We start from the raw sequence: 22068 nt of genomic DNA, 5'->3' as shown, positions 1-22068 counted from the left end.
ACGTATATCGGACTACTACGTTATCTTCCTCAATATGGTCCATCCACTCTCTCTCTCTCTCTCTCTCTCTCTCTCTCTCTCTCTCTCTCTCTCTCTCGTTCTTTCTCTTTTTTTCTATCTTTTTCTCTGTCACACTTTTGTACGGTCATTTTGTAACTTCCGTTAACTTCATTTTCCTATGTGAGTTTATAATTAAGTTAATGGGTTAGCTAATAAGTTATATTGGAATTTCAAATAGTAAATATTATAACATTATTTATTTAATTTATTTTTTAAATGTATAAATAAATATTTATTTAATATAAAAATTATTATATATTTATATTAGTATTATTTATTTAAATAAGAAATTAATAACAAAATTTCAATATTACTTATATTGACCAACCCAAAATATTTGACATAGAAAATTATAATAAAAATATACAAAAATAATAAATAATAAATATATATAAATTAAATAATAATAATAATAATAATAATAATAAATATATATAAATAAAAAAATATATATAATATATATATAAAATAAATTAATATAAATTATATTTAATGCAATAAATAAAATTGTAATTTGTTAAATGTATAAATTAAATAAATAAAAAATTAATATAAAATTAAAATCAAATAAAACATATAAGATATTTCTTTATTTTTTTAAATATTTAAAAATATTAGGATAAATATTAATTATTAAATAATATTTAAAATATTTTCACACGTTTATTTTATCGTAAAGAAATAATTATATATATATATATATATATATATATATATATATATAATGTTAGCATTACTTTATGAAATTAATCAATTTCTAAAATATAATATGTGTGCAATATATAGATGTATATATATACACATATATTAAATTAAAATCGTGTTATTCTATTAATATTAGAGTCTTCGTCTTCCTCACAAATGGTTGCTTCTGTTTGTCCCAATTTCGGACTGGCACACCTCGAAGGATACGTTTCTTCGTGTTGCCTTCGGTTTGGTGATAATCTGTTTTCCACGTAAACGTCCGTCTCGATACAATCTTTCTCTTCCAATATCAATTTTTTGTTCTTTCGTTGTTGACACTTCGGTAAAGCGTAACCCGAATCTATGTTGCTTCTCTCGTTCGGACTGTTGTTTTGTGGCTGAAACATAACGCCACTACTTTAATGTTAAATCATCCTGATTTTCATGACAATTAATCATTTATTCAAGAAAATATTATTATTCATGTTTTTAATCTAACATTATTATTTCTTGTAATAACTTACGTCAATGTTTTCAACGTAGACACGTGGTACACCATAAGAATTATCAATTTCTCTCATCTCAGGACGATAAGCATAATTATTGTAACCAGGTGTTCTTCTAGGATCAGGACTTCTACAACGATTGATTGTTCTTGGATCTGGGCTTGAACTACCATAATAATTTGGATAGAATGTTGGTGTTGTTGTTTGTAGATTGTTTATACTACCAACAGCCATAGGATGAACGTAATCGTAAAATGCTCGATTCTAAAAATGACAATCACATTAAAATATTACATTTATTTAAATAGAAATATAATATAGATATATATATTATTAATTTAATTATATTAAATATAGTTTATATTAAATTAAAATTGTAATATATAAAATATTATTTATATAAATTTATTTTATATATATTATATTAAATATAATTTATATTAAATTAAAATTGTAATATATAAAATATAATTTATATAAAATTAAAATTGTAATATATAAAATATAATTTATATTAAATTAAAATTGTAATAGATAAAATATAATTTATATTAAATTAAAATTGTAATAGATAAAATATAATTTATATAAATTTATTTTATATTAAATTAAAATTGTAATATATAAAATATAATTTATATAAAATTAAAATTGTAATATATAAAATATAATTTATATTAAATTAAAATTGTAATAGATAAAATATAATTTATATTAAATTAAAATTTTAATAGATAAAATATAATTTATATAAATTTATTTTATATTAAATTAAAATTGTAATATATTAAATATAATTTATATTAAATTAAAATTGTAATATATAAAATATTATTTATAGATAAATATATTTTGTATATATTATATTAAATATAATTTATATCAAATATAAATTTAATTATATTAAATATAATTTATATAAATTTATTTTATATATATTTTATCATTAAATATAAAATAATTATAAACTTACATATAACTCTAATATAAATTATTATTTTATCATAATTAAATATAACATAATATATAATATTATAATAATTATTTAAATATAAATCAAAACTACTTGTGTTTGTCAAACGTCAAACGTTTTAAAATCAAAGATTGTAACGTTAGACGATGTTAATGAAATAATAAAAGACAAATATAAAGGATACCTTATAAAGTGATATATACTATAAGGGGGATGAAAAAAGAAGAGATAATCTATAAAATAATAATATTAATAATAATAATAACACAACTACGCATACATACATACATACATAATACGCAAGTACAAAATCTATAAAAGGTTCACGCGTACGACAACATGCTTCTAATCTAAGTAGGAAATCTATGTGAAGCTGCTTAGCGGGGTGAGGAAGGGTTGAGGAGGGTGAGGAAGGGTTGAGGAGGGTTCGTGAAGGGTTGAAAGTATGCGTTATACAAGGTACACGATGCAGTTCATTGAACCGTACTTGAAAAGGCTTTGAAACTAGTCAAGTGCTAAAAGAAAGAAAGAAAGAATGAAAGAACATGCAATTTAATGAACATTCAAGTAAATTCGATGTTTTTTTGTTCTCTTATCAATAAATGTTTTTTATTTTTTTTTGTATTTTCTGACATGTCTAACTATCAATAAATGTGTGTGTTTTTATTTTTATTTTCTGACCTGTCTAACTAAATTGTTTGATCTTGGATCAGGAGTTGAATCAATGACAGGATCAAATCTTGGTCCAAAATCAATTCCTCTTGACAAATGTGTCATCATGTAATAAGTTCTTGGAATGAGAATACCAATGATGATTAAATAGGCTGTAGTTAGTATACCAAAACAGACGACAGTGTCACGAATTTCTGGTTCCATCAATATAAAACACGTCACCCAGATAGCCCAAGTAACCACCAAACCAATCACTGTGCCAAAAAAGCATTTCCCTTCGCGATAATTTCTTTGTATGTGAGCGATAAAACAACAAACGACGAATAACATTATCAATAAAAATATATCGTAACCTGAAATTGAGAAAAAAATAAAATAATAATAATGTGAACATTATTTTATATTAATGTTAATTAATGGTTACATATGATATTATTATTTAATAAGAATTATTATTTGTTCTTTGAGATTTGTTCATATATAATAAATGTTCATATATAATAAAATAGTGTCAAGTGTATAAGAGTGGAATTGTAATATGAAATGTTACAATATATTAATTATATTATTATTAATATTATTTATAATATTTATAGGAATGTAATATTTAATATTGTATTATAGTATTAATAATATAAAATAATAATTTATAATTTATATTGTTATTTTTAATATTATAATATAATATTAAATTATATAAATTAATATTATATATATTTTAATTTTATAAATTCAATATTAAATAAATTAAATTTAATAATATTATAATTTTAAATATTATAAATTTAATATTAAATAAATTAAATTTAATATTAAATAAATTAAATTTAATAATATTATAATTTCAAATATTATAAATTTAATATTAAATAAATTAAATTTAATAATAGTATAATTTTAAATATTATAAATTTAATATTATAAATTCAATATTAAATAAATTAAATTTAATAATATTATAATTTTAAATATTATAAATTTAATATTAAATAAATTAAATTTAATAATATAATAAATTTAAATATTATAAAAATAATATTAAATAAATTAAATTAAATAATATTATAATTTTAAATATTATAAATTGAATATTAAATAAATTAAATTTAATATTATTATAAATTATATATAATTACAATTTCTTTAACATAAATAATAAAAAAAATAATAAATTTAATATAAAAATAAATTAGTAATAAAAAAAAATAAATTTCTTTTATAATTAAAGGCAACAATGTTGTTTCTTTGTTTTATATATATGTAAGATTGATGAAGTTAATATTTGTGTAAGTGATTTTTTACAAATGAATTATTGTAAGAATAAGATTGATATTAATACGTATAAAGAAAAGATTACCTAAAAGAGCAATAAAGGTGAGACTTCTGACAGCGATAGCAGAATCGAGGGTGCTGAGAAAGAAATAACTGGTCGATATGGCGATTTGTACAGCAAACACGAAGAACACCATTAACCCCTGGAGGTAACCGTTTATGTGAGTGGTAAATAGACCACCCGTTGAGAATGCTAGGAATAGGGCTCTCGACAACATTACTGAAAAGAGCATTCCAAAGGCCAACGTAGTAACAAATATCTTTCTTGAGTTCAAATGTTCACGTGAATTCAACTGATCGTCGTTCATGCAAAATGGTAAAACTGTTTGCAAAGTGAATACATTTCCTAAGATCAGAAATATCGTTAATGTTGGATTCCCATCTAATACATCTTCGACGAAATAACGATAAAGTATGAATACGATGATAACGATACAACCAAATGTACCGCTAACAGCGATCGTTAAAAATATTGGTATCCATGTTCCCGTTTTTAAGATACCATCTTCCGGTTTACCTATATTTCAAAGTAATCTTTATTATTTGTCATTTTATTTCTTACATGGTTTATTAAATTTATTTTTTTATTATATATATATATATATATATATATATATATATATATATATATATATATATACTTTATAGTAATTATATTTTATTATAATTAATTAATAATATATAATATATTATTAATTTAATTATTAATATAATAATTAATATACTATATATTATATATATAAATATATATATATATATATATATATATATATATATATAATATAATATAATTTTATATAAACAATATTATAAAAATATATTATATATAAAAATATAAATTAAAAATTATAATTATAATAATTATAATTATAATAATATATTATTATAATAAAAATATATATAAATAAAAAATTATATAAAATATATAATTAAATAATAATAAATTAAATAATAATATAAAATATAATATAATATAATAATTATTATTATATATATATTATATTTTAAATTTATTATGTTATATTATATTTTATATTATTATAATTAATTAAAATTAATTTAGCAAATATATAGCATTGTAGTTTTTTGTAATTTATATAAAAAATATAAATTAAATTATAATTATAATAATATAATATTATAATTATATTATATTATATTTTATATAATTATTATATTATATTATATTTTATATTATTATTATTATTATTATTATTATTATTATTTATATCATAGAATATATTTATTATAATTAATTAAAATTAATTTAGCAAATTTTATAGCATATAGTAATATTCACCTACTTTTACCAATTAATATTATTTCTAAATTATTTTTCACCATAATATAATATTATATAACATCAATATTATTATCCTGGTTTTTTAAATTGTTCAATTAATTATTATTTTCCCGAGACTATTTCTGCATTTAATCTTAGATACAATGAACAATATATATTTTGTATATTAATAAAATAATTCATAAATATTTATGTTTTTAATATATTAATATAAAATGACGAACCTTTGACAAAACCATATGAGTCGGTTCTCCTTTGAAAATTGGCACACTCCTCGCAATTGTTAATGAATTTTCTCAAACATAATTTCGGCATTTTTGGTATCTTCTTTTCCGGTAATATTCGAAATTTGTTAGGCTCAATATTATAAGTTGCAACATCTGTGAACGAATCTTGATGATTTCTCATAGCAACGATATATTTGATTGATTGAGATTTGGGTAAAATTTGAAGGGTATCATAAATCTCAGTATTTTTCATCTCTTGACGTATGTGTGGATTGAAACGTGGCATCACACATGGCACATTTTCTCCTGGACAATTTCTTCTTTTTAAATCATTCAAGTGTACCGTTAATTCAACAATAGATTTACCAATACTTAATATATATGGCGAATGTGTCACCGAATGAATCAATTTTTCCGAAAATTTGTCAATTGATTGTACTTCTTGTTTCGTTTCAAAATCAAAGGACATTGATTTTATTACGTACGATCCTGATGGTATCAGATCTAAAAATAAATTCATAAAGGATATTGATCCTAATTCAATTAGAATTTAGACATTTTAATATTTATTAATTATATCTATATATTTATATAAAAAAAAAAAATAAGAATGAATAAATTTAAAGTGTCATCTTGTATGATGTTAGATTGAATTTTGAAAATTATTTAGAAATGTATTAATTAAAATTAATTAATTTTATTTTATATTATTTTTATTATATAATATATATATAGTATATAGTTATTATAACAAATTTTAAATAATCAATTTGATAATAATTCTAATTTTATATATTTATTATTATATAATAATAAATTAATATAAAAATAAATAATATATAATTATATAAATTAATATTATATAAATTATATTATTAATATAAATAATATTATTTTATTAATAATAATTATTATAATATTATTATTATTATATATTATATAATATATATATAGTATATCTATAATATAATATTATAATATATTATTATATATTACATATAGTATTATAATATATTATTATATATTACATATAGTATTATAATATACTATTATATATTATATATATTATAATATATAATATATAATATATAAAATAATAATATATATAATATTATAATATATAATATAATAATATATATTATATTATACTATAATATAATATATAGTATTATATTATATATTATATATATAATATTATAATATATAATATAATAATATATATAATATTATAATATATAATATATTGTAAATTATAAATATATTATATATTATATATATATAATATTATAATATATAATATATATAAAATTATATAATACATTTTAATGAATATTAATTTGAAAAATTCTACAAATGTATTAATCAAAATTACTAAATATAATTAATTTTAATTTTAATTATTATTATTATTATTATTATTATTATTATTATTTAATACAATTTTAATAATATAAAAAAAAGAAAATAAAATCATAGAAAATGTGTACCATCAACATGCGACCTGTCGAGAGGTAAAACAATCCACGTTTTTCTAGGTCCTTCGAGTTTTTCTCCTTTTTCAATCGATCGTTTGATATCCTCCATATCACCGATAACAACTATCACAGCTTCCGTAACATTATCATCCAATTCTTGTATATCTTGATAATTTTTCACACAAATACCCGAATTTTTGGTTACATCCAAAAAATAATCCAACACAAAATTCGAATTGGTTAACAACAAATCAATTGATTCAAATCTTGTACTGATATAATGTATCATAATATTGATCAATGGTTTTGTTAAATTTTCTTCTTTGTAAAAAGTAATTGGTAAGACACTAAAATTTGTCAATGGTTCGAGTATATTGTTATAAATAATTGGAACTAGTACACCCATTTCATAATGTTCAATACAATCCATATTAACGGCAGCTTGTACAGTTTGCTTATAAACCGTTGTATTTTCTTGACACGTGTCGAAAATCCTTAATCCTATAAAAAAAAATTATTATCGATTGTGTCTTAATCTTGTCATGTCAATAAAAAAAAATCCTATAATGATGATGATGATGATGATGATGATCTTAATCCAATAAAATAATCGTTGGTTTACCTAAAGTTAAATCAGACAGGTATTCCAATTTGTTCAAGGTTTGTATTACGAAGATTGCTGTTGACATTTCTTCGTATCCTTTGATCGATGTAATGTTACAAAATGGTCCATCGTTTAGATCGACGAGAACTTTAACATAATGTATGTATTTTTTTTTTTTTATATAAATGGTATACATTGAAATTATTTATTATTTATGGAAAAAAAAAAACGATATGTTATACATAGATATATGTTGAAGATATATTATAGTAATTAAAAGAAGTATTTAAATTAATGACCTGACGAGATTAACATAATTATTATATTTAAATTAATAAATAATAATTAAATAATTATTAAATAATTATTTTAACTATTATATATATTTTTTATATATTTTTTTTAATAATAATAATAATAATAATAATAATAATATAAATTAATATAAAAATAAATAATATATTTATATAAATTAATATAAAATAAAATAATAATAAATTAAATAATATAATAAAAATAATATAATTAAAATAATTAAAATAATAATTATAAAAATAAATAAGATATTTATATAAATTAATATAAAATAAAATAATAATAAATTAAATACTATAATAAATTAATATAATTAAAATAATATAAAATAATATTAAATTAAAATATAAAATAATATATAAATAAATTAAATAACATAATAAATTAATATAATTAAAATAATATAAAATAATATTAAATTAAAATATTAATACAAATTAATATATAAAATAATATATAAATAAATTAAATAATATAATAAATTAATATATAATTAAAATAATATTAAATTAATATAAAATTTAAAAAAATTAATATAAATATAATATAAAAAAAAAGTAATTTATTTTCAATTTAAATATTAATATAAATAATTACTTTATTTATTTATTTATTTATTTATTTATTTATATATGTAATTTATTAAAATATTATATAAATTACCGGACAACATTGCTTTTCCAGGTATTTCCACTAGCGTACGATTTTTTCCACATATTAATTGTTCCTCCATTGTAATTATGACCCAATCAAAGTTTAACATCAACAGGAACAATACGTTCATGGTCATTAATCTTGACATCCTGATTGAACATAATTAATCGAGCGTGTTAGTCCTTTGATGAATTTTATAGTTGACTAGAACAACCTTTTCTCTGTTCTCTTTATCTTTATCTATTATTTCTTTTACTTTTTAGTTTAGTTAGATAAAAAGAAAAGAAAAGAAAAAAAATAAAAACAAGAAGAAGAAGAAGATGATAAAACTAAAGACTATTACTTTGTTTAGTGAAAATCTTTTTAAGTGTTACTTCCAACAAATCCTTTAAGTAATTCAATATCACAGTAGTCCATTCATCATCGATCAATTTAAATGAATAATTTGAAACATGAGATTTATCTTAAATGATTTTAATGACGTCAAAAGAATCAAAACAAAACAACAACAACAACAACAGCAACAAAAATTGTAAAAAAGAAAAAGAAGAATTTGTAAGAAGGATTGATTATTAAAGTCGTGTTTTTTTTTTAAACCTAAAAATCTAATTTATATTGTTTTGTTTTTTTTGTTTTTGTTTTTGTTTTATTAACGAAGAAACGTAGCATCTGATTGATCAATGATCACGTTAATGATAAAAAAAAAAAAAAAAACTGTTCACAAATCATTAATAATACGATTGTTCTATTATCACGATTATTTCGAATACTATTAATAGTTAGTTTCATGTCGTCACTGATAACGTTTCAAATCTCAACTGTGATAGAATATGTTCTAGCAACATCACCCATGGAAGCCATATTTCTACCTGGCCTAGACCCGCCAGTCTACTACCTCTTAAACTAATTATATGCCCAACACCACACAGTCACGTTGACTTTATGCAGCCATTTAAGGTGAACATAAGCTTTAATTGACTATCTTGATAGTCTCTATTTTTTTTTTTCTTAATATACTACTGAATATGATATAATACAATGTTAAGTGACAAATGTTGTAAGTGACATATTTCATTTACATTTAAAATTCATTTGTATTATATTATTCAATCATTTCTTCTGTCTCAATCTGCTATTTGATTAATTTATTAATATATATATATATATATATATATATATATATATGTTATATTAATTATTTATATTTTATTTATTTTTATTTATTATTTATTATATACATAAAATTAAAAATCTTTTAAATATAATATATATATATTTTTTTTATTTTTATATATATTATTATAAAATAAAAAAATAACAAAAATTATAATAAAAATAAATAAAAAATTATATTAAAAATTAATATATATTATATTATTATATTATTATATGTTATATATTATATTATTATATATTATATATATTATATTATTATATATTATATATATTATATAGATAGATAGTATTAAATATTATATTATTATATATTATATATTATATATATTATATACATTATAGTATTATAAATATTATATATTATATATATTATATTATTATATTATCATATGTTATATATTATATTATTATATATTATATATATTATATTATTATATATTATATATATGTATATATTAATATAACCAAATAATAATAATAATAATAACAATAATAATAATAATAATTAATCTTAAAATAAATGAATACATTATATTACACATATACGTATAATAAATCAATGTAATAAAATACTTGTACAAATATATTGATTTATTATTAAGTTATAATTACATTACATATATTATTCTTCTGTTATTTTTTTTTAAAACATTAATTACAATTTATAATACAAATATATTTATATATATATATATATATACATAATATTTATTTTATAATACGTATATTCGGATTTGAAATGGATTTAGTTTACTGAACGTTTTCTATTGGCGTTAATATTGTTCAAATTATGATAGTAGAATTGCTTGGGTTGTTCGTAAAGATTACAAAAATAAATATAAAAATAAAAATAAAAATGATAAGCATCAAGTTAATGAAATTTTCGGTCCTAACGAAACTAATTTAAACGCTTAAGCCTTAAACTCGTTAAAAGGGACTTCTCTCTCTTTCTCTCTCTCTCTCTCTCTCTCTCTCTCTTCTTATTCTCATTTACCATTTCTCCTCTAGCAAATGAGATCAAATTCATTTGAAACCTTTTATATGATGTTCCTCAGTCAGACAGAATTCACAAATTATGTATATTCTTCCTTTTTTCCTCCCCCCTCTCTTTATATTCCTATTTCCTTTTGAATCAAATCACGTTAAAATAAACTGACAATTAATTATCCTAATATCAATAATAAATCCTTTCTTTTTCCTTTTCAACATTTTCTTTGATGAATTTATTAAAAAAAAAAAATTAAAAAACAAAACAAATATTTTATGTAAAATAAAATATCATTGTGCATCATAAATCATATTTCCTAGTTTAATAGTTATTATTTTATTGTATAACAATTGTTCATGATTGTTCATTATAACGAAACTTACTCTCTCTCTCTCTCTCTTTCTCTCTCACTCTTTCTCTCTATCTCTCTTTCTCTGTCATTTAATTTTCTACAAGGATACATCTATCATAGACAAGTGATCGATCGTTCGTCCTCGAAATGACAAAACCTAGTTAAAATGCAATTTCAAAGCAGTGTTGTAAATTTTGTAAATGAAATCACAATGAAATCATCCCCTCTCTCTCTCTCTCTTTCTCTTTCTCTCTTTCTCTATTTCTGTCTGTCTGTCTCTCTCTCTCTCTCTTTCTCTCTTTTTCTATTTCTGTCTGTTTGTCTCTCTTTCTCTCTCTCTCTGTTTTCAATCATTTATATCAAAAATTCAGCGAATCATTTTGAAAATAGAAGGATAATTCATCAAACTTGTTGATCAAAATTGAGAATCATTATAATAAATCAAAACAAAACAAAACCAAAAATAATATAAGAAAGAGATAACAAAAGGAATATGTAATGATTGTGTGTCAATATGTAATGCATCACACATGATCAAATCATAATGTTTTAACTTATGTTAGTTTAATCATTGATCTAGTGTACTAAGGAGGAATAAAGAATGTCTTTACGTCAGCTACCTATAATAGTCTAAAATAGCGTTCACTTTATGCATCGTGTATACCGATTATCGAAGTGCAAGGAATAAAGAAAAAGTGTGAGTAGTAGTTGGTTAGAAAGAAAGAGAATTATAGAACGAACAAGAGAGAAAAAGAGAGAGAGAGAGAGAGAGAGAGAGATAGGACAGAGAATAGATAAAGTGTGTATATGAGAAAAAAAAGAGAGAGAGATAGAGAGAGAGAGAGAGAGAGAATGAGTTAGTGAGAGAATAATAACAACGTTAGCTGATCGATCGTTTGCTATGAGATAAACGTTCTATTTTATATAGATTTATTGTTATTATAATTTAACAAAAAATAAACAAAAAAAGGATATCGTTTGGATTTCATTTTTACTATTTTGTTTTAAATTAAAAAACAAAATTGCATTTACGATTAATATTAAAAGAAAGGAAGATTATATTTATATATATATATAGTTTGTAACTATAAAGTAATATAGAGTAACTTTAAGTAACTATAAATTTAATATAATATAGTTACTTTAATATAGTAAGTATATTATATTATTATTTAATATAATAGGTTGCTATAATAATTGTATTTAATAATTTTATAATATAGTTATTTGCAATATAATATAGATACTTAAAATAACTATAATTATAATATAATATGGTTACTTTAAGCAATTGTAATTATTATATAATATAGTTACTTTAATGTAGTAAGTATATTATATTAATATAATTATTAAGAAAATAATAATATTATATTAATATTTAATATAATAGGTTGCTTTAATAATTGTATTTAATAATTTTATAATATAGTTATTTGCAATATAATATAGATACTTAAAATAACTATAATTATAATTTAATATGGTTACTTTAATATAGTAAGTATATTATATTAATATAATTATTAAGAAAATAATAATATTATATTAATATTTAATATAATAGGTTGCTTTAATAATTGTATTTAATAATTTGATAATATAATTATTTGTAATATAATATAGATACTTTAAAGTAACTATAATTATAATTTAATATGGTTACTTTAAGCAATTGTAATTATAATATAATATAGTTACTTTAATATAATAAGTTATTTTAATAATTGTATTTAATAATTTTATGATATAGTTCTTTATAATATAACATAGTTACTTTAATGTAGCTATAATTATAATTTAATATGGTTACTTTAAGCAATTGTAATTATAATATAATATAGTTACTTTAATATAATAAGTATATTATATTATTATAATTATTAAAAAAAATATTAATATTTAATATAATAAGTTATTTTAATAATTGTATTTAATAATTTTATGATATAGTTATATTTGCAATATAACATAGTTACTTTAAAGTAACTATATATATATTACTTTAGTAATCTAACTAAAATATATTATATATATATATATATATATATATTTATATAACTATATAAAAAGAATATTAGAAAAGATGTCAACTGTATAAGAAAAAGAAGAAAAGAAAATGCACATATGTTCATGCATCTTTATCAATAATTTATTCTATGATCAACAAATTCGAAAATCTCAAATGATTATTATTTGAATATTCCTTTGAAAGATATCAAGGTCTTCCCATGACGCAACTGTGTACAGTTGCGAAGGTTTCTGTATAAAGTAAACGACAAATTGCTGCATTATTGTCAAATGACATTTCGCCGACCTTAAACTCCGGGTTTACGGCGACCTGAAAATTAAAAAAGAAACAAAAAAAAAGAACAAGAGAAAATGATCAACGAAAATATCAAGGATTGAAGGAAGACAATGAAAGAAAAAAATTAAAAAAAAAAAAGCATCCATGGAGGACGTTTAAACGATAAATGGTAAAAGCTTTTTACTGATTGTTGATCGTAGATGAATAAAAACGAATTCATGTTTCATTTTTAATAAGAACGTAAGACTCAATTTTCTAGGGATATTACACAAATATGATTGAAAGAAAACAGAAGGAAGAAGAGAAATTAATGAGATATTTCTATAATAATCAAAATGAAGTCTTGAAATGAATTATAATTATAATAATTATAAAATATATTATTGCATACCTTAAATGTATATTGTCCTGGTTCTAATTCAGAAATGTCCACCCATTGACAATCAATATTATGTTTGTATATGTCGCTACAATTAACGGAGATTCCTTGATCACCGTAATTAGCACATTTGTATCTGTAAAACGGGCGTAATTGTATAATTATATTTTTGTATTATTAAATATAATTTATAATTATATATATATATATTCTATTATTAAATTTATAATATTATATACAAAATATAGTATTATTATATTATAAATATAAAAAAATTAAATTAAAAAAATATATAATATTATATATAATTAAATTTATAATGTTATATACAAAATATAGTATTATTATATTATAAATATAATAAAATTAAATAATATATAATATTATATATAATTAAATTTATAATGTTATATATAAAATATAGTATTATTATATTATAAATATAAATATAATATAATTATATTATATATAATATTATATATAATTAAATTTATAATGTTATATACAAAATATAGTATTATCATATTATAAATATAAATATAATATAATTATAATATATATAATATTATATACAATTAAATTTATAATGTTATATACAAAATATAGTATTATTATATTATAAATATAAATATAATATAATTATAATATATATATTATATACTCTTTATTATTATATATAATATATAATTATAATATTACATATATAATAATAGATCGCGCTCAGGGACGGGAACAATGGCGGGCTTTGGTATTTGCCGTAATGAACTTCCGAGTTCCTAATGCCAATTAATAATAATAATAATAATAATTATATATATATGATAATAATTTTTCTAAAAGAAAAATAAAATTAGTTTAAATCCTTTCATTTTACCTTGGTTCTACACCTGGAATACACTGATTATCTTCCAAACAAAAAGATGCTTTATGACCCTCAGCTACTTTGTTGCCACTCGAATCAATTATGTCAAACGTTGCAAATACTTCCATAGAATGATAATGCCTAAATAAAATAATAAACAGTTAACGTTTTAATGGATTACTTATATTCTAAACATATTTTCTTGATCATAGATCATACTTTTCAAATGATCTATTATATCCATGTCTTTTTACTCATAACCAATTCAATCTTTTCTACTGGTATATTACACACTAATGTAACAACAGGAAAGCCACACCATTCTCTCACAACTATATTATATATATATAACATATGTGTCCAAATTCATCATCCTTTTTATACTTCAACTAACTGTGATCTATCATGATCTTAAAAAGTAATAAAGATGATCGATCTAACGAGATAACTTGCTATCTTATAATTAATCTTTTTTTACTCACTTTTATATATATATTATATTTTATTATTTTATTATTATTATTATATTTTATATTATTTTTTTATTTTATTATATTTAATATTTTAATATGTATTTTTATTTTATTATATTTATTTTATTATATTTTATATTATTTTATTATTTTATATTTATATAAAATTAATATAATATTATATAAATAATATAAAAATATATATATATATATATATATAAATAAATAATAATAATAATAATAATAGTGTAAAAATAAAATATAAAACGTTTAATTACCAATTAATACCAAATAATACTACCAAATAATTACCAAATAATACAATATACCAAATAATTATCAAAATTTTATTATAAAAAAAAAAAAATAATATTAATATTTCGTACAAAAAAAAAAAAGAATATTTTCTTCATAAAACAAAAAACAAAAAATAAAATAAAATATAAAAAGACAAAACCCAAAGAAGGACGAAGATCCCATTATTTCGCATTTTTTTATTTTTTTTTCCTTTTATAATAAATCGCGGTAAAGATAAGGAAAATAAATGCAAAAAGTAAATACGTATGTATATTATTTTATCATCATCGATATGAATTTATCATAGTAATAATTTTCCTGTTTAAAGAGACAGTCATACGTCATTTATTCTTATCAATACTCACATGTGACACATATGCCATTCCCATAAGTGTTTAGGCACGGCTGGTCGGAAGTCAGCAGTTCCTGCATTTAAGATCCTTGCGGTGAACCTCAATAGTCTTCTACTTTCAAAATGCCAATTATACGATTCCTTTTGAACCTTGTAAGCACTCGAGGCAACACAATTTTCTTCCATGGCACATTGTAACCAATAAAGTTGACGATCCTCCAAATATGCCGTTCTCATCAATTCAATATGATCAAAGATCAAATCTGGCATATCTCTTGAACACACTACACCTGCCACATTCTCCTTCACACCTATTTGTGAATAGGCTATTATCTATCTTTTTATAATTTATTATTGTTTCTATTTATATATATATATTTATTAAACTTGATATGGTAATATAATTTAATGAAATGTTATATAACAAAATTTGTCAATGTTACTTGCATTATAAATTAGAATTAATTATGGTATATTTAAATATGGTAATGTTATACCATATATAAATATAATATAATATTATACCATTAATGGTATTACATTACCATATATAAATATACCATAATTATAATATTATTAATAATATAAAATATATTATTGGTATAACATTATATGATATATATATATATATATATATATATATATATATATATATATATATATATATATATATATAAATTGTACCATATATTATTATACTAATATGGTATACTTAAATATGGTAATGCTATACCATATATAAATATAATTATTAATATTATATATTATATAATATTAAATATAATATAAATATAATATATAATATTATAGCACACACACACAATAATGGTATTACATTACCATATATAAATATACCATAATTATAATATTATTAATACTATAAAATATATTATTGCTATAACATTATATGATATATATATAATTATACTATATAATATTATACTAATTATGGTATATTTATATATGGTAATATTATACCATATATAAATTTAATATTAATATTATATATATATAAATATTTTAGAAATAAAATATAATATAATATTATACCATTAATGGTATTACATTACCAAATATACCATATATAAAAATACCATAATTATAATATTATTAATAATATAAAATATACTAATATTATAACATTATATAGTATATATAATTACCAATATATAATAATAAATAATAACATATATATACCATAATTGGTATAACATTATATGGTATATATAATTATACCATATATTATACCATTATAATAATAAATAATAACACATAAACCATATAATGTAATACCAAATTATACCATACAATGTCTAAATTAATATAAATAATATTATTTTTTCTATCAATTTGAAAACAAAACAATTATCTAATTATTATATTAAATATCTATATATATATATATATATATATATATATATATACTTATTTATTTATTAAATAATATTAATTTTGATTAGAAATAATAATAATAATTGAAATAATGTATAATTTAGTAATAAAAATAGAAGTTAGTTACGTACCAGGACAATAAGGAATTTTATCGTACAAACATTCAGCGAGATTATTTTCGTCCCCATGACACCGTACACCACTAATCGCCATGGGTATAGTTTCGCCAACAAAATAGTTGCTTTGTGTAGCGTCGGAGGCGTAACCAAGTCCTAGTTGACGACAGACCACCCCTGCTTCGAATAGGGACCAGCCGTCGCCGCAAACGACACCCCAATCTGGAACGACAAACGCTTTTATGTATTTATGTGTACCTAACTGTGTACCTTATTCATCTTTTGATACACTTTCTCCACAATCTTTCTTTATTATATTGCCCAACAAATCATCTACACAATAATAATAATAATAATAATAAAAGAGAAAATGATATTATTAAGGATTATATTTATTTATATTTTTCATCATTTATTATAGTTATTATTATTATATATATTTATAATTAAACGTTGGATTATTTGTTTTATTATTTCTAAATCAGACATTTTTATATTTAATTATTTTAATAATATTTTTATTATTATTATTATTAGTATTTTTTTATTTTATTTTATTTTATTTATATTTTATTTTACATATATTTTATATTTTATTATTAATATTTTATTGTAATTTTATTTTATATTTATTTTATTTATTTATTTTATATTTTATTATTAATATTTTATTGTAATTTTATTTTATATATATATTTTATTATACATATATTGTTATATTTTATTATCAATAATTTTGTAATTTTATTTTATGTATATTTTATTTATATATTTCATATTTTATTATTATTTTTTTCTTTCATTCCAAATAATGATTCCCTTTCGGGATACATGGGTTGCGTCGACACCATTTTAATATAATACTTATTATTATTCATATTTCATTAATATTAATATTTCTTGTAATAATAATTATTTTCATATTTCATTTATTATTAATAATATATATATATTATTTTTGTATAAATTAATTATAATTAAATGAATTACCAGAAGTTCCAAGTTTAATTTCAAGTCTACCCTCATTATGACCCCGACCACCAGTCAATCTTAATGCAATGCCTTGTTGATGCACATCCTTGATCCTTGACTTTTCTTGTTTCTTTTTAAACGAGGATGATGATGATGATGATAATGATAATTTTTCTTCATCGTGAGAACATATAACACCGGCAGCTTCGTTACTATCACAATCAGAATTTCCCCAACCATCGAAACGACATTTGGAAAGTTCCTCTTCTGTACCATCGCAATAAATGTTATCCATCCAATATCTTCCTAAAAGGATCCATTATCTTTGTTTTTTTTTTTTTTAAACTTAAACGATTTTTACTATTCAACAAAATGATGTTTCAACAAAATGAGAAGACAAAAATGTTCTCATTTTTTCCAAATAATTTATCCATTTTTTTTTTTTTTTTTAAATGGCTTTAGTGTGTCAGACTAATCTCAGAATGGAAGAAATAAATCATCCTAAGATAAAAAAAAAATAGTTATTTCGAAAAGTCGTCTGAAAATGAGGAAAAATTGAAATAGAAAGAAAAGAAGAAGAATAACAGAGGAAAAGATAAGAAGAAAAATAATCGTAGGTTCGAGAAAGAATGTTAAAGAAAAAAAAAAAAACAAACAAAAAAGATGAGAGTAGAAAGAGGTTGGTAAAAGAGAAAAAAAAATAAAAAAAAAATGAAATAAAAAAAAAAAAAAAGAAATGATTCTTCTCACTTCTGGCTTGTCCGAAATGACCATTGGTCGTTGGTTTAATTGCACCGTCGAAGCCTAATTGTCTGCAAACCACATTGGCCTCCAAGTAATCCCACTCGTCGTCGCAAATACTGCCCCATTTACCCTCATGCAATATCTCTACATTTCCTGTGTAACAAACAAACAAATAAAATAGGATTAAAATAATCAAATTCATTCCATATTCCTGTAAACAATGTAAATTAAACTACGATGTAATAAAATTCAATGATATTTGAATTTGAACATTTTTTACAAAGTGAATCTTTGATAAAAATTATATGAAAACATGTTGTTAATATTGCAAATATTATTATTAATTATTAGAAGTATTGCAAAAGTTTATTATGTTGGTAATAAATTTAGAAATTTCGTTAGTTTCGATTAAATATGAAAAATGTTAAATATTTGGTAATTGTGGATAACATTTTGGTTTATTAGGTATAAGTATTAGGTATATATAGGTAAGTTGGTATATATATATTGTATTATTATATATTAAATTTATAGTATTATATATTATATTTTATTATATTTTATATTATTATATATTTGTATTTATATTATTATATATTATAGTATTTAATATTATATTAATATTATTATATTTTATATTATTGTATATTTGTATATTTATATTTTTATATATTATATTATCATATATATATTATATTAATATTAATAGAAAAAAAATATAAAATATTTAGTCAATATATAAATACCATTTTTGTTCATTAAGTATAAATATTAGCTATAAACATATAGATATAATACAGGTATTAATTATATTATGTAGATATGTAAATGATATTTACATAAGTTAATAATTCAAATAAATTAATTAAATATAAATATATATATATATGTATATGTATGCATACACGTATATCACGTAATTCCCGGTATAGTTCAAGTACGTCACGAGTTATGTGCATCGTGTACATAGTCGTTGACATAAATCTTACTCGCGTTGACCTCTTTTTAATCAGCGTTATACAACGTTTATAGTATAATATTACGAGCAATAATACGTCAGCTGATAAATGTCTATACTTAATTTTTTATTAAACTTATCTTGTTCCGTGTTTAGGGATGCTTTAAAATGTCATATAACATATCCACGTGAGGATTTAATCTTATTATGGCGGGAAATTTGAAATCAACCAACGACCCTCTTACAACGGAGCAAACAATTTCTTCATGGAATTTCATTTTTTCATTCAATTTTTCTTCGATCATCTTTCATGCATCATTTAATGTTTATCATTAATTTAAACTTACCTTCGTAATCACCTTTCTCACTACCAATCAATTTAATTGCTCCTTCTTGTTTCTTCAATTTTCTCAAATCTTTTTTAAGTTTCTTCACAATTCGCGCCTTTTTCTCGCGCACCACCATAGTCGATTCATTATCCTCATTGGCAATCACCCAATGATCAAACAAAACCGACACAATTATCATCGAAATGAATAAACTTTTACAGTTGAATAAATAATTATTCGATCTCATCTTTCGTTGCTTTCTTTTTTTTTCTTTTTCTTTTTTTTTCTTTTTCATTCAAATTTTTCCTACACTTTCTTACTCGTCCTTTCTGTTTCTTTTTATTAATTATTTATTATTATTATTATTATTATTATCGTAATGAATGAAATATGTTAATATTTCTTACGAGATTTGACATTTCGTTAAATTTGATAAAAATCAATGAAAACAATGATAATTCAAGTTACATTCAATCTTTCGATACATTTGATGATCATTTGAATTATCATTCGATTGTAATAAGATAAGAAATTGTTTAGAAGATCATTGTATTGAAAATAAAAATAAGTTTTCTCAGATAAATCGATGATTTTGTTTGTGGACACATTAAATACTTGAATCAACACGTGTATTTCGTTTACCGTTCTACAGTCTACTGATGCGTGCACCGTCGATCACGCAATGTAATATCTTTGCTCTCTCATGTAACGCAAGATCATCGTCTACGTAACCCAATGAACGATATATAGTAGAAGTTAACACTTCTCAAGAGGCACACATGGTTAGATCGTTTCTTTTTCTGTCTTTTCACAATCTCCTCCTTCTTCTTCTTCTTCTTCCTCTTCTCGTTTTCTTCTTCTTACTGTTCTATCATTCTTTATCTATCTATCTATCTTTTTATTACACTTAAAAGTACATTTTTTCTTTTTCTTAGAGTCCTTGATCGACAACGATGAAATCATTGCAATTGAAGAAATTTATCGATCAATATATTTACATTAAATAATATTACATCTGTCTTACATTATTGTTCAAAAGAAAAAGAAAAAGAAGAAGAAGAAGAAGAAGAAAAAAGGAAATTGTTATGTATGTAATTTTGTTAAATAAAAATTGATACATAAGTTCTGTTGTTAAATCAGAAAAATGACATTTCATGACATTGCATGGTTTTAGTATTTTATACCAATTAATAAATGGAATTAGTGTTGTTATTTTAATTAATCCTTTGAGTGCTGAATAGTTGTACCTAAAATGTTTTATAGTATCTATATATATATATATTATATTTTATATTATTATATATTTGTATATTTATATTTTTATATATTATATTATATTGTTATATAACATTATATATTATATATAGAATAATTTATTATTAACCAAATTTTAATACTAAATTATATTTAATAATTAAAGTCTCACTTTTTCTGAAAATAATTTAATTAATTAACAAACACGTACATACGTCAAACGACCACGCTAGTTATTTTTACCAAACGCATATATGTGTCCATATAACACTCAAAGGTTTAAAATAAAAAAAATATAAAATGCATCATTG

General features: G+C 19.8%; 2 protein-coding genes across 5 annotated transcripts; both read right to left on the bottom strand.

Moving 5' to 3' along the window:
• Positions 1-628: 628 nt before the first annotated feature.
• Positions 629-9703, bottom strand: boss (G protein coupled receptor bride of sevenless). 3 transcript variants are annotated; one of them, XM_089175354.1, is made up of 9 exons: positions 9149-9703; positions 8815-8954; positions 7855-7983; positions 7245-7733; positions 5755-6261; positions 4253-4744; positions 2905-3248; positions 1269-1514; positions 629-1158 (listed from the first exon to the last, which is right to left on the bottom strand). In XM_089175354.1, exons 2-9 carry the CDS (start codon positions 8951-8953, stop codon positions 916-918), a joined length of 2589 nt encoding a protein of 862 aa, XP_089031480.1. In that variant the 5' UTR covers position 8954; positions 9149-9703; the 3' UTR covers positions 629-915. The 3 variants fall into 3 exon arrangements, with proteins under 3 accessions (XP_089031480.1, XP_089031482.1, XP_089031479.1); XM_089175356.1 differs by having other exon boundaries at positions 629-1128; XM_089175353.1 differs by having other exon boundaries at positions 629-1142; positions 9149-9696.
• Positions 9704-13451: 3748 nt separating this feature from the next.
• Positions 13452-21248, bottom strand: LOC107066320 (Lysyl oxidase-like 1). Of its 2 annotated transcripts, XM_015320837.2 has the most exons (8): positions 20522-21217; positions 19223-19369; positions 18491-18778; positions 17516-17722; positions 16006-16303; positions 14883-15011; positions 14021-14144; positions 13452-13662 (listed from the first exon to the last, which is right to left on the bottom strand). In XM_015320837.2, the coding sequence occupies exons 1-8, from the start codon at positions 20796-20798 to the stop codon at positions 13540-13542; spliced, it is 1593 nt and encodes a 530-aa protein (XP_015176323.2). In that variant the 5' UTR covers positions 20799-21217; the 3' UTR covers positions 13452-13539. The 2 variants fall into 2 exon arrangements, with proteins under 2 accessions (XP_015176323.2, XP_089031478.1); XM_089175352.1 differs by lacking the exon at positions 18491-18778 and having other exon boundaries at positions 20522-21248.
• Between the last annotated feature and the right edge of the window lie 820 nt (positions 21249-22068).

The sequence above is a fragment of the Polistes dominula genome, unplaced genomic scaffold, assembly GCF_049000335.1.
Source record: "Polistes dominula isolate Pdom_NZ unplaced genomic scaffold, Pdom_raw_medaka contig_82, whole genome shotgun sequence".
In the NCBI taxonomy this organism is placed as follows: domain Eukaryota; kingdom Metazoa; phylum Arthropoda; class Insecta; order Hymenoptera; family Vespidae; genus Polistes; species Polistes dominula.
This window is presented reverse-complemented; position numbering and strand designations above follow the sequence as displayed.

Bases quoted from the DNA above. Each gene is read 5' to 3' on its own strand.
- boss (XM_089175353.1), bottom strand. From the start codon at position 8,953: ATGTCAAGATTAATGACCATGAACGTATTGTTCCTGTTGATGTTAAAC. The intron at 4,745-5,754 runs GTTCGTCATTTT...TTTGAAATATAG, and splicing joins CTCATATGGTTTTGTCAAAG to GTAAACCGGAAGATGGTATC. The intron at 3,249-4,252 runs GTAATCTTTTCT...TCTCAATTTCAG, and splicing joins CACCTTTATTGCTCTTTTAG to GTTACGATATATTTTTATTG.
- LOC107066320 (XM_015320837.2), bottom strand. From the start codon at position 20,798: ATGAAAAAGAAAAAAAAAGAAAAAGAAAAAAAAAGAAAGCAACGAAAG. The intron at 15,012-16,005 runs GTGAGTATTGAT...TATTTTATTTAG, and splicing joins GAATGGCATATGTGTCACAT to GCATTATCATTCTATGGAAG. The intron at 14,145-14,882 runs GTAAAATGAAAG...CCCGTTTTACAG, and splicing joins ATTCCAGGTGTAGAACCAAG to ATACAAATGTGCTAATTACG.